This window comes from Mesoplodon bidens (assembly GCF_964165515.1).
Source record: "Mesoplodon bidens genome assembly, chromosome: 11".
Lineage (NCBI taxonomy): Eukaryota > Metazoa > Chordata > Mammalia > Artiodactyla > Ziphiidae > Mesoplodon > Mesoplodon bidens.
In genome coordinates, this window is record NC_138167.1 from 73269752 (window position 1) to 73282848 (window position 13097).

General features: G+C 49.0%; 1 protein-coding gene across 2 annotated transcripts in view; it reads right to left on the minus strand.

The window, feature by feature from the left end:
• RFX4 (regulatory factor X4) overlaps positions 1–13097 on the minus strand; it is a gene marked incomplete at both ends in the record, with an annotated part of 169765 nt that continues 156668 nt past the window's right edge. For both annotated transcript variants that reach the window (XM_081249530.1, XM_081249531.1), the window contains 3 exons: positions 1–273; positions 8594–8732; positions 10607–10769. In XM_081249530.1, the coding sequence (XP_081105656.1) occupies positions 1–273; positions 8594–8732; positions 10607–10769 (575 nt within the window). The remainder of the gene's footprint in view (positions 274–8593; positions 8733–10606; positions 10770–13097) is intronic.

Here is a 13097-nt window from a genome sequence, read left to right on the forward strand (position 1 = left end):
TCACTTAGCCCATCCTGTGGAGGCCTCTCCGTTGATGTAAGCAAAGCCAGGAAAGTGTTGCATGTGCTCGTACTCAGAATTCCTGCGCGTGGTCAGGGGTGTGTACATGTCACTAGAGTTTCCATACCTCGTGGAATGCACAGACGGGCTTGTGTAGCACGTGTTGGCTGTGGGCACCTCTGGCCATCGGGGGGTGACTGGGGTAGGATGCAGTCTGGGAGTACTGCTCATCAAACAAGGTTCCATCCGGGAAGTGGGGCTATTAAACGGGTACTTGTTGAGGGGAAAGAAATTCCACAAAGTTAAAATTAGCTTGAAGTTGCACACACACAATATCAGTCATGTTCACAGTTTAAGTTCAATTTCTTAAGATGCTGTTAATGAAAGTTGATGGGAAGTAATCAGTGAAATTCTGAAAGATTGACTCTCGGTCTAGGAAGCATATAACAGGAGAAATGCAAAGGATTTCACAGCCAGAGTTAGGCTGACAGTCACTCAACCAAAAATACTGACTTCGTGCTCTTAATCTGCAATATTTTGGGGAGTCAAACCCAAAAGAAGGAATAACCCCACTGGGAATACAAGACGGTGGGGGGGAGAGAGAGAGAGAGAGAGGGAGGGAGAGAGAGAGAGAGTGTGTGTGTGTGTGTGTACAGGAGGAACAGCATGTCCAAATAGATACGGATATATGGATGGATGGTTTTGAGCTTTATCATTTTAGGAGATGTGATAGGCCCCACTCCATCAACCCAAGAGAACAATACTGCCAAGAAAAACACAATGACATCATTAAAAATAGCATTTTACAGTTGAATTCAATTATGAACTGCAACCTAAAAGCAGGCTTTTGAAGAGGAAGCAACTCAACAGCTTCAAAGGTTATTATTAGTGCCTATCATTCAGAGAACATCTCTCTTTTTGGTTCACATTCACTGGAGTCCTAGAAGATATACAAGCTGGAAATGGTAAATTATTGGGCTTGGTGTGAATGTGGAAGAAGGAGTCAAGATAAGCCAAATGGGAGGGGAGGTGCTTTTGTGCAGGCCAGGAAAACAGGTGTTAATAGCCATCAGAAGAGGGGAAGCCGTTCTGGAAAGAATCGGGAATAAGAGGAGCGCCCCTGAAGTGCTGCTGCTTTTACATTCTTTTCAGTTACCGAGACAGCTATGCAAATAAGCCGCTTTTAGTACAATCAGAGGGGAGGAAGGGGAGGAGCTCTGGGCTCCCTTTGCGAGCTCCCGGGTGTGCAGGCCAGGCAACACAAAGATTTCCTTGCTGTGCTAAGGGCCACCCCAACAAGAGCAGGAGCCAGTCAATAAGGGAGGCAAGGGCAACGAGTAGGGAGAGAGCCTATATGTGCAAATGTCGGAATTCTTCTGCTCCCCATCTGTCTTCCCTGACAGTTGGAGAGTGGAGCCCCCAGGGATTCGGTGGGAAGCTGCCCCCTGTGAGGGAGACAGACAGGCTGAAGCCTAGACAGCCAGAAGAAGGGGTTATGACAACAGTGGTGCCCCCTGTAGTCGAGCGGGCCGGAGGGGAACTGTTCTGCCTCTTTGAGTGGGAGCCCGAGGGGCAGCAGGGGAAGGCTGTTAGGCCCAAAGCATGCGAAGAGAACCAGCTATTCACAGGTCAAGGAGGAGGGCGCCGAGTTCTAGTAGTGAGGGTTTTGTCCTACCTAGGACAGACAACACGCCTTCCGCGGTCAGAAGAACAGGTAGGAAAGAGGGAGAAGGGCGTAGGTGGTATCTGGGAGCTGGGGGGACAAGGCACCAAGGGGTGTTGCCAAGGAGACCAGGGACAGCACACGGAGCCTTTCATAATCCCCAAATCAGCGGCGTGCACGGCAGCCACGGTGGACCCTCAGGCCTGGGCGGTGGGATTCTAGCCTAGGACCCATTCTAAACCCCAAAGAGACCGTACTGAGATTGGGCCCTGCCCAAGATAACAAGATCCCGGGTGTTAAATAGGTAATATTAAGAAGTATTATTACAAAATGGTCTCTAATTTTTTCCAAAAGGTGGCTTCCCCCTCCTGAGAGTCTCTCAGGGAAGCTCCCTGGATGCACGTCCCTTCCCTGGCACAGAGGCCTCCTCTCTGGTCCTCTGGCCTGCCCAGCTGGTTCCCACCTCAGAGAATTTTGTCCCACCTGTTCCCTCTGCCTAGAACACTTCTTCCCCACCCCTACCCCCAAGCTCCTTCCATGCCTGCCTTTTCATCATTCTTTAGACCTCAGCTCAAATGTTACCTCTTCAGAGAGACGTTTCTGGGCATCCTCTCTCTCCAAGCTAAGTGCCTCACCCCCCGTCTCTCAGGTCAGGATCTTAGCATCCTGCTTGTCAGCTGTCTCCTTCCACTGGCTTATATTCCTAAGCTCCTGGTGGGGCTTTGTCATGTTCTCTACCACATGCCCAACACCTGAAATGATGCCGGGCACCTAGCAGGTGCTACATAACTTATCTGGTGAATGAACACTAGGACGTTACCGCCAGAAAGAACGTTAGGGATCATATAATCCAACCCCATGTTGTACAGAAAACTAGCATCCATAAAGTGAGGCGCCACATGGCAAGCTAGTGGGAGAGCTGGCAGAAAAGCCCGGTCCTGAGCTGGTACTTTCCTCCACATCAATTTGGCCCAAACGAGGCATGACCCACCACAACTGAACTGCAGAGAATTCAGAGAGGAAGACACTCCTTTCCTGGAACACAGCCCATTAAACTCGAATCTCTCTGTCACTCTTCCTTTAAGCTCCCGCCTCCCCTACAGACCACAGGGTCTTACAACCCTGACCAGGCCTCAGCTTGATGCTTCTGACAGAGTCCTACTTGCCTGGCCTGTGTAGGTACCACGTCACTGCGTGGACTTGGAGGCTCCCCCCAACAGAGCCCAAGAGAGCGTGTCTTTTGTGCCGAATCAAGGACCCTAGATGCAGCTGTGCCCAGGGGTTGTGTCACAGGCTCAAAAGAGTAATTGCCTGGAAATGAGACTGGCTCAAAATATCTCCAATGTGACAATAAAATTCTGTTACCACAGAATCCGGCCTGGAAAATTCTGTCCCGTTAGGTCAGCTAATTGCAAATGAGTCAGTGACTCGTCTTCCCCGTGGTGAAGAGACCATTGAAAGCTGAGAGGCTGGAGTGCCGCTGCCCGGCCTGGCCATTAAAGCCGCCAGTGAGGCCCCTCTTTAGCCTGGCGGGAGCACCCGCCTCACCTTTCACACTTCACATCCGGGTTCACGCGGGCTCCTCGGGCCTGCTGGGCACAAACCCTGGGGTCCCGAGAGCTCTGCTCAGGATAAAGGCACTTTTTGTTGAGGGCCCCTAACCAGAAGTTAGCCTTTTCTAGGTCAAATCCCACACTGTTGCTACTGATGTGAAAATGGAGATGAGTCACCAGTCCCCACCCCATGAGAGGTGTGCGAGGGGTGTCTGTGGGCACGTGTGTGTGCACGTGTGTGTGCACAAGTGGGCAAAGGTTCCCTCGAGGGGCCGTGACGTTGAGTCCATCTCAGCTGAGACTGACCCCGGGCCTTTCTGGAACCATTTTAGGAAGTGCTATTTTGAGAAGTGACTACTCACACCAAGGGCTGACTTTCCTGCACTTGGAGAGGGAAGAATGAGCCCTTTATCCCTGACCCTCACCAAATGGGCTGCTACTGGAGCACGGGTGAAAGGTGGCCCCCATCGGGAGCACAAACTGTTTTCCTATGAAAGGCGGCTCTCACTGACCAAAGTTCTGCCAACAGGCACCCCCCACCCAGGACATAGCTTCCCCAAGACTGTGCCAGACGGTCCACATCTGCTGAGCTCTTCGGGTCACGATTAATTGAGTTAATACATGTGAAACACTTTGAGCTTCCATGCAGTAAGTTTTCAAAATGTGGTAACTATTATGGATATTCTTCTTCTTCAAGTCATAGCATCGTGGTCCACTAATGAAAGGAAGAGCCTTAGTGACTGACCACCTGGTCCTACCTCTCACTTTACAGGTGAGAGAACTGAGGGCAAGAGAGGGGAAATGATCTACGTGAGGTCAGACAGCAACTTACTACCAGAGTAAGGATCCATTCATCCCTTCATTCATTGACGAGTATGTCCTGAGGACCCACCAAGGGCCAGGTCTGTTCTGGGTCCTGGGAATAAAAGGGTCAGAAAAAAAGGACCTGGTCCCTGCCTTCACAGAGCTTGTAGAGTTGAGGAAGACAGAAATTAATTCTATAATTATGAAAATATAATAACAGCGGTGTTACAAAGGATGATGATGAAAATATACACACAGAGTGTGAACTATGAGCTAGGCCTTGTTCTAACCTTTATTAACTCACTCACACCTCGCAGCAGTACCTATGAAATAGGTACTAGAATTATCTCCATTTTCCAGATGAGGAGACTGAGGCACAGAGCTAATCAGAGGCAGAGCTGAGATTTGAACTCAGGAAGCCTGGCTCTACAGTCAGAGATTTTATACCACTATGGTGGACTGCTTTTATTCCCTTCGGCCCAGGATGCTATCCCAAAGTGGAGCACGCTAAGCAAACTTTGTAGCAGTCACTGGGCCACTGAGATCGAGGACCCACTGGCCCTGGGCTGGTCCGCTGGAGTTGCTGTGAGAGCTGTGTGACCGGATGGCAAGGCTGGGCCTTGGCCATACAGACGAGAAATGCACAACAACTTTCTGGTCCACTCTAAGTGTCTTTCTAGCCAGTGTGCTTCTGGTTGATCAAATGGCTTTTGAGCTCAAGGGCCCACTTCACATTCATGGCTGCTGACAGGGTAGAGGTTCCATGAATGTGTGTTGAATGAGACTCAGAAATACTTTGTGGCCATGTGTTTGGTTTGTTTTCTCTTTCTGGTTGGGCATGAGAATGGGGAACCTGGGAAAGGGCAGCTGATACCATCCCTTGTTCACTTATTTTGGTGTGGACAAGTGCAGCACAGCGGCAAGAAGGGTGTTTTTCTGAAATAATTCAAACCTTACCCTGTGCAACCTGATTCATCTGGACTCACTACTTGAGAAATTACGAGAATTCAAACAGGACTGGAGGTTTACCTTTGTAGTACCCATGAAGAAAGCATGTCTTGTATAAATGAGTAGTATAAACAAGGGCACACAATGCCCTATTTCAAGAAACAAATGACTTCACGTTATTTTGTGTATATAAATGCTGGGATGTCTGCGATTACTGAACTTCACAGAGGTGCTGTATCCGTTCTTTAAGGCAAACCTGGTAGGCATTTACTTGCAGAAGTTAGTTTCTTGTGCTAATGACCAACTGCATTCTTTAACCATATTCTATGGTTGTGATTCTTCTTCCATTCAGACTAATCTTTTCCCCACTAAGTCTGATGTAATGAAGTGTGATATTCAGTATTCAGGAGTGGAACGGCTTGACCTCTGCTCTGGAAAGCTAAAACTAATTAGCCCTGCAGTGGATCTTCCCCTATGTGCTCAACCTTAAACCAAAGTACCAGGAAAGGAAAGAAACACAGTATCTCGGGTGTGTGATTCTTCTCTTTGGGAACTTGAAACATATGAAGAACAGCTGCAGTAACCTCTCCAATTTACCTCCCACCCCCTAAAACACACACCATGTAGTGTTCAGTGCCACGGGCCTGGGGTTGAGATTGCGAGAATTTGCCTTTGAGTCCGCTTTGTCACTTACTGGATGCATGACCTGGGGCAAATTACATTCTGAGGTTTTCCTCGTCTTTAAAACCTGGGGAAAATGCCTTCTTCCTGAGGTTGCTCTGAGAATTAAGTGAGCCTCTGTATTTGAAAGTGCCTAAAACAGTGCTTGACGCATAAATGTTAATGAAAAACAAAACGAAGGATTCTTTGTCTTTAGACAGTACCCTCCCCAGGAGACGTGCTGATCTCACCCTTCTAACCCTAACCCTAACCCATCGACCTGGGCAGAGATGTTATATAACTAACGGCTCCCCACCCCACTTTACAAACGGAGATGAAGGCATTAAGCACCAAGTGCAGAGCAGGAGCGGGTGGCGGGGGTCAGAGGTTGTGGAAGGACCTTGCCTGAGGGCCACAGGACACAGTGGTGAAGAGGCTGCAGGACCCTTCCACCTCCCACACCTAGTCTGGGTTCAGCGGGCTCCTCCACGGGCGTTCGTTCAGTCCTCAGCCCTTCGATTAGGGCCGGCGATTAAATGATAGTGCTCCAGTTGGGAACCGCTGTGGTTTCCAGGGTGGATGCTTCGATCACCAGGGACCGCGGGGGCCTTTAGGAGCCATTCGCGCGGGCCTTTAGGAGCCGCTGGCTCCTTTTTGTAGCAAAAGGCTTTAAAAATAACACCCCAGAAAAACCAGCTCCAGAAATTTCATGAGGAGGAATGAGGGAGTGAAGAAAGAGGGAAGATAATGCCAGGAGCTGTGGCTGGGATTTTAGCTTGATCTTGCCAGTGTCTCCTTACTGGAGCCGAAGCTCCCCCAAAGCAGGCACGCTTCCGTCTCATTCTCCCCGTATTCTCGGAGGCTAAGCAGTGCTTGCCGCACAGTGGGCACTCGACAGTCGTGGGGGAGCAACTGAATGAATGAATGAGTGGGCTGCTTAGACTGTGTGTGACCCAGTCTACGGCAGCAGCTCTAAGTCACTTAGGGGATCACCGTGGGGGAGCACAGACCCTGCTCCCAAGAGAAGCAGTACCTAGGGAACAGGCCTCTGTGTGTGACGCAGTTGGAGACCTATAAGGAATGCCCCAGGTGATGATTTAGAGGAAGCCACTTCTTGGCTTGTCTGGGGATTATACCAGGGCTCCCCCTGGTACCGCGGATGGAGATCAAAACAGACGCCTGTTTGCCCCGCGTGCCCGTGGACCGTGGGTACACCCTGCTCGGTGCCCTCCCTCGGAGGCAGGTCTGCGCTGACAGCTGATGTAACGGCAGCCTGCATCCCAGCTCATGTCCTGCCGCCTCTGTTCTGGACCCCTGCAAGTGCTTCCTGGCAGCGCTGCCTGTTCTGCCAGGCCCCTCCCTCTCTGCTTCGTCGTCCTCTGACCCGTGCTGAAGGACCTCTTTCCTAAGCATAGCTCTCATCTGGCCTCCCAAACCTGCCGCCCTGCCTGCCACACACCACAGTTGTTTATGCTGCCCCACCTCCTGTTCACTCCTCTGTTCAACAAACAGTGGATGCCCTCTATGAGAGGTGACAGAGGCTGGTGCTTAAGAGCCTGGGCAGCCAGGGTCCCACTGCCTGGGTTCAAGTCCTCAGGCAAGTTATTCTCGCTTCCTTTCTGCAAGGGTTACCGTGGAGGTGTGGAAAGTGCTCGGCACGGGACAGCATTCAGTAAAAGCTAGCTGTTCTTTTTGGTGGGTGCTGTGACCCAGAGGTCCTAGACTTAATTTCCGCCTTCAAGGAGCGCTGGGGTCTCCTGTGGGTGTCAGGAAAGTCAGTGATGAGAAGTATGCCAACAGAAGAAAGCCCAGTGCGCCATGTGAGTACAGAGGAGCGGCGCCGAATACGGTCCTGGAGGCAGGACGAGGGCAGTGTCAGCAAGTGCCGCACAGACAGTGGGATGCTTGTCCTGAACAGCAAGCAGAAGAGGCTGAGGAAGAGAATCCCAGCCCGAGGCAACAGCATCTGCGAAGACCTGGGGGAACTGCACGTAGGCTGGCATGGCTGGGGCAAAGGTGGGGTATGGCTGGGAGGCCAGAAAGGCAGGCAGAGCCCAGATGATCATGAGTCTTGAGAGACGTGCTAAGGAGTTGAACTTGACTTTGAAAGCGATGACATGCAAAAGAGGGAGAGTGTTATGGCCAGTTGGCTTTTTTTTTCCCAAAAGATTCCTCCAGCTGCGGTATTGGGGATGGACCAGAGATGGGGCAAGTTCAGTGGCATGGCAACAGATGGGAAGGCTTTTGTCATCACCCAGGTTGGATAAAGACCTGATCTGAGGCAAGGACAGGGAGCGTGCAGAGACAAAGAGGATGCAGAATTGGATGCAACTGGTGACCAGTTGTGTTTGGGGCCCAGTGCACAGGACCCCAACACTGGTGTGACAGGTGCAGCCACTATCCCCACTCACCAAGGCCACAGAGGAGCAATGTGGTTTGTTAGACAGTGAAGAGCCAAAGGCCTGAGAATGATCTGATAAGGGTTCATTTCAGGAGGACTCTTCTGGTAAGGTTGTGTGTGGGGGCTGGACTGAAAAGGAACAGACGTGAAACCAAGAGACCAGTCAGGATGATGCTGGCATGACAGTCCTGACAGGACTCCATGAGGCTCTGACTGCACCGGGGGGGGTGGTGGAAGAGGACACAAAAGATCCAGTCTGAGAGTGGCTGCCCGAAAAAAGGACAACAGACATCGCGGCTGCTTGGCTCCTGGGAGAGAGGTCAAAGGGAGGACAGAACTAAAGACACGTGGTCGGCACCCGTGTGCGTGAAAGCAAGTGGGGTGAACTCTGGCTGAGCACCCACTGTGGGCAGCCTCTGGAGGGAAGAGATGGCACTGAGGAAAAGACTGCCCTTTCCTTGGAGACACACAGTATGCAGAAGGTGCTTATTAATTGTGTTGAATTGACTAGACCTGACCCCAAGCACACCAAGGCCTGGACAACAAGCGGGGCCGCCGACTCACCTGTGCGGAGCTCCTGTGGTACGGGGTGTAGTGGAGCGGTCCCGAGATGGCTGTGTCGTGCGGGAGGGCCGGGTACTGGCTCTGCATTGGGGGAGGATGCTGGTTGCCATAGCTCCCATAGTTATAGCTTCCCGTGTACCTGACACGCATTAGGCACATTGAATATTGTGAGTAACAGCAGGGAGAACAAATCAGTTTGACACCTTTAAACATCAACCTCATCTACTTTTGTTCCTTTCTGTTCTTTTCTTCCTTTTTGTTTTCCATTTTTCTTCTTTCTGTTTCCTACCATCTCCACTCTGCGGCTTTGTTGTGATAGTTTTAAACTCCCAGGTGGGTTTTCCTCCTCCCCTCAGCGTACCTCCCTCACCACCCGGCGGGTGCGCAGGGAATGAAAACCAGCCCTGAGCGAAACATCATTAGTGATGGAAACCTCTTCTCCTGTTGTGGTAAAAAAGCCCCATATTATAGCCTGAAGTCAAATGGGAAAAAAAGAAGAAATTACTTTGGGACTTCTGTTTTTGTATTCTTCAGGCCTTTGCTTTCCCCATGTCTCCGGTGCAGGGGGGAAACACCATGGCCAACCAGGCGTCAGCCTCCGGTTCTAAGCCTGGCTCCACCACTTCTCAGCTGTGGGACCTTGGCTACTCGCACCCTTGTTTCTCACATCTGTACTAAAAATGCTGCACATGACCCCGAGGGTCACTTTCTATTATAAAATAGTCTTGTGGAAACATAGGATACTGTTACCACTATTATTTTTTTTTTGCGGTACGCGGGCCTCTCACTGCTGTGGCCTCTCCCGTTGCGGAGCACAGGCTCCGGACGCGCAGGCTCAGTGGCCATGGCTCACGGGCCCAGCCGCTCTGTGGCATGTGGGATCCTCCCGGACCGGGGCACGAACCCACGTCCCCTGCATCGCAGGCGGACTCTCAACCACTGCGCCACCGGGGAAGCCCTACCACTATCCTTAATAACATCTTTACAGCAAAGACGCTGACATATGACCACACGGGTGTCTGTGGTGCCATTTCTGCAGAGTCAGAAGATCTCTGAAACAATTTCTAAGTCGATTTTAAATGTGTGGGGAAATACGCTAGGAGGCCCCGTGAGGAAATGGTGGCTGACCCACTGATGGGTCAGGGGCACCTGAGCCTATGGAATTAACTTCAAGTATGCCCACAGCCAGGCCTGAGGCTACCACATGGAAGGGACCTGAGCGGCCCTCCTCCATCCCCTCCTGTGTCCCCCAGAGCTGGTCTGTTGGAACCTGGCTTGTGAGGCTTACTGTACCTACATGACAGAGTCTCGTGAGAAGAAGGGCCCTTTTTAACATCATAAGTGCTTTTCAGATAACTGCACATTAGACACTGTGTGAGGAATGTCTTTTAATAAAGACAGTGAAAAGTGGCAAAAAGCTGTTACCCTTTTAAATGGATCTGTAGCTTATTCATCACAGTAACATCACTACAGATTAGGGGGAAAAATATGGGCAAAATCAATGATTTATTTCTTCAGGGTCCAAAGCGCCACTGGAACCCAGGGGGATTCCCTGAACCCCATGAGTGACTGCTGCCCTCCAGGGACCTCCAGCCTCGGGTGAGGAAGCCCTCCTCCTATCGAGTCATAAAAGACTTGGACCCACCATGAAGCTGTGTTATAAGGCTACAAAGTGCACAAGGACCACCCAGGGGAGCTGCAGAGAGGGAGTATCCAGTTTTCCTTCCTAACGGAGGCAGACACAGGCTCAGTCAGCCTGACCCTTACCAGCTGTGTGGCCTTGGGGAACTGGACTCGGTGCAGCCTCAACTTCCTCATCTGTCAAGCAGGGTGACTCGCCTACCTCACTTGGTCATTGTGGGGACTGCATGAGACGGTTGTACAGGGGCAAGAGCACGCGGAGAACTCAACAGAGGGCGCAACCTTCCTGTCCTCAGAAAACCACTACTGAGTAAACCCTCCCCTTTCAAATCAAACGTAAAAGCGAGGCAACATCCCAGGAAAGTCACCTACCCGTGCTCATCTCTGTGGGGATAAACTGGGATCCTGTGTGTGACCGAGGAGGAAGGCACGTGTGTACTCCTCATACAGGGCAGCTGTTGGGAGTTTTCAGCTGGGGACCCTGCCGCCGTTGTCACTGTGTATGTTAGAGACCATGTGTATGACTGCATCGCTCCTGCAGAGACAAACGAAGATGCATCAGTCAGTAACAGTTCTCACACCCCCAGTTTTTCCTTAGAATGCCAGCAGCTTCCCATTGCTCTTCAGCTGAAAGCCAAAATCTTTATAAAGCATGTGTCTTGGTCCTTGCTGATCTCACAAGAAGCATCCCCTACCCTCTGCCTTTGTGCTCTCTGATCCAGCCACAACAGCTTTCTTTCATGTTTTCCAGAGTACCATGATTCCCAGCAACACAGGGCCTTGGCACATGCTGTTTCTGCTGCCTGGAATCCTCAGTTTTCCCTTGGTACCCACTCGTTCTTCATATCTCAATGCAAAGAAGCTGTGTCCTAACCCCAGACTAAGTCAGATCCCTTACTGCATGGTGGTGCCCACCACAATTTGTAATCTTACACCCATTAATGAATGTGATAGAATTAATGCCGACAGAATTAATGCCTAATTCCCCACACCAGACTATAAGTTCCATGAGGGTAGGAGCCTTGTATGTTTTGCCCACCATTAGGTCCCTGGTGCTTAGCACAGAGACTGGTGGCCAAAAGATTTTCAATAAAAATTTTAAAAGGAAGAAAAGGGAAAGGGAAGACAGGAAGAAAGAAAAAGAGGGAGGGAAGGAGGGAGGACAAAAGAAAGCTCAGGGCGATGTAGCTCAGACGGGCTCCCCAAATAACTTCTCAGCATTCAACTAAACAGGTGTTAAGGATCCAACAAATTGCTTTAAGCAAAGATAAGTAGATTATTGGACTCTGCCTGCCCAGGTCTTTTTGAAGATTATTAGACAGTGACCTTAACGGTGACCTATTCCATACATATTATTAATTCCATTAATTTGCTTTTTAATTGGATACCTTGAAAGTGCTAGGGACTGGGAAAAGAAACTGACAAAATTTAAAACCTTCAAGAGGCTTAGGAACTTTATGAGATAGAATAAAAAATGGTAATTTAAGAAATCACTAATAGTGATAATAAAGTCATCAGCTTAATTTCTGATAAATTTAGAATGTTGATATAATGGAAAGGATTAAACCTATTTTAAAAGGTAGCACCTCCTTGTAGGCACATGGAAGACTGAAGAACTGGTTAAGGGAGGTCATTTTTAAGGTGAACTAAAAGAGAAAACTTTGGTCCTCTAATCCTGTACCTTCTACGCAGACCATGTTTAATCTTGAAATTCTTCTGGGAAGATAAAGGAAAGGTTTTCATTTAAAAGTGGAACTCTACCATAATGTCTCTTTGCTGGGTTCTAATTCTGCCATGCACTGGCTGTAAGATCTTGAGCCAGCCTCTTAAATTTTATCTGCCTTTCTTTCATAATCTGTAAAATAGGGATAATTACGCCTATTATATCATGTAAGTCATATAAGTCATGTAAGTCATACCTTGTATGACTGTTGTGAGGATTAACTGAGATAATATATGTCAAAAAGCCTGGCACGTGGTAGGCTTTTAATGATATTCAAGCACTCTTCATTATGAATTCAGGTATTCTTACATCAGACTTTCTTAAAGTAGAAATTTCTTTATTTCCCATTTCAGATTCCAAGGAAGAAGGACAAGTTTCTTGGGTCAGATTCTGTCACCAGGGGTGAAACGTTTGAATAGCAACACTGATTTAACTAATTACAGCAAACTTCTAAACCCATGTTCTTCTGCAAAATCACAAATATCCTTATCCACCAGTATGGCTAAAAGCACCCCTTCTTGGTTTGGATATCCACACCATTATTTTCCCCCCAAAGATAATGACTTTAGCAGGCTGTGTGCTAGGTGTCATTTATAATAAATGCAAGAAGACTAGAAGGAAAAAAAAACCCAAAATGATCATGTCTCAGAGGACTGGATTATGCCTGACTGCTCTCCTCTATATTTTGAACTTCATATGAAATTATATAACTGTTGTAATTTTTTAAAATACCCTTTTTTATTAAAACAGGTTATTGCTGAGGATGGTTTTAACATTTTTTTCTTCATTGTGCTTATCTGTATTTTTCTGTAAAGAATGTGTATTGCCTCTGTGAAAAGAAAGACATTATTAAAATGTATTAAACAAATTTCACAATTAGAAATGGAATTGGAGGGGGTGGGAAGTTTGGGAAAACAATGAACCAGCCACAGCAAGCAAGTAATTAACCCTTCAAGGCCCTGGGACCTCAGGAGAGCACAGCGAGGTCAGTGGCTATTTTAAAAGGGGCAGTCGGGGAAGCCAAAGGATTTTCTTCCCCCAGCTCCGCCAGCAGTAGGAAGACACAGTGAGAATAGCCATCACCTGAGAGAATGCAACACAAGTCACTTTTGTGTGAGTTCCTGGAGCACAGCAACGGTT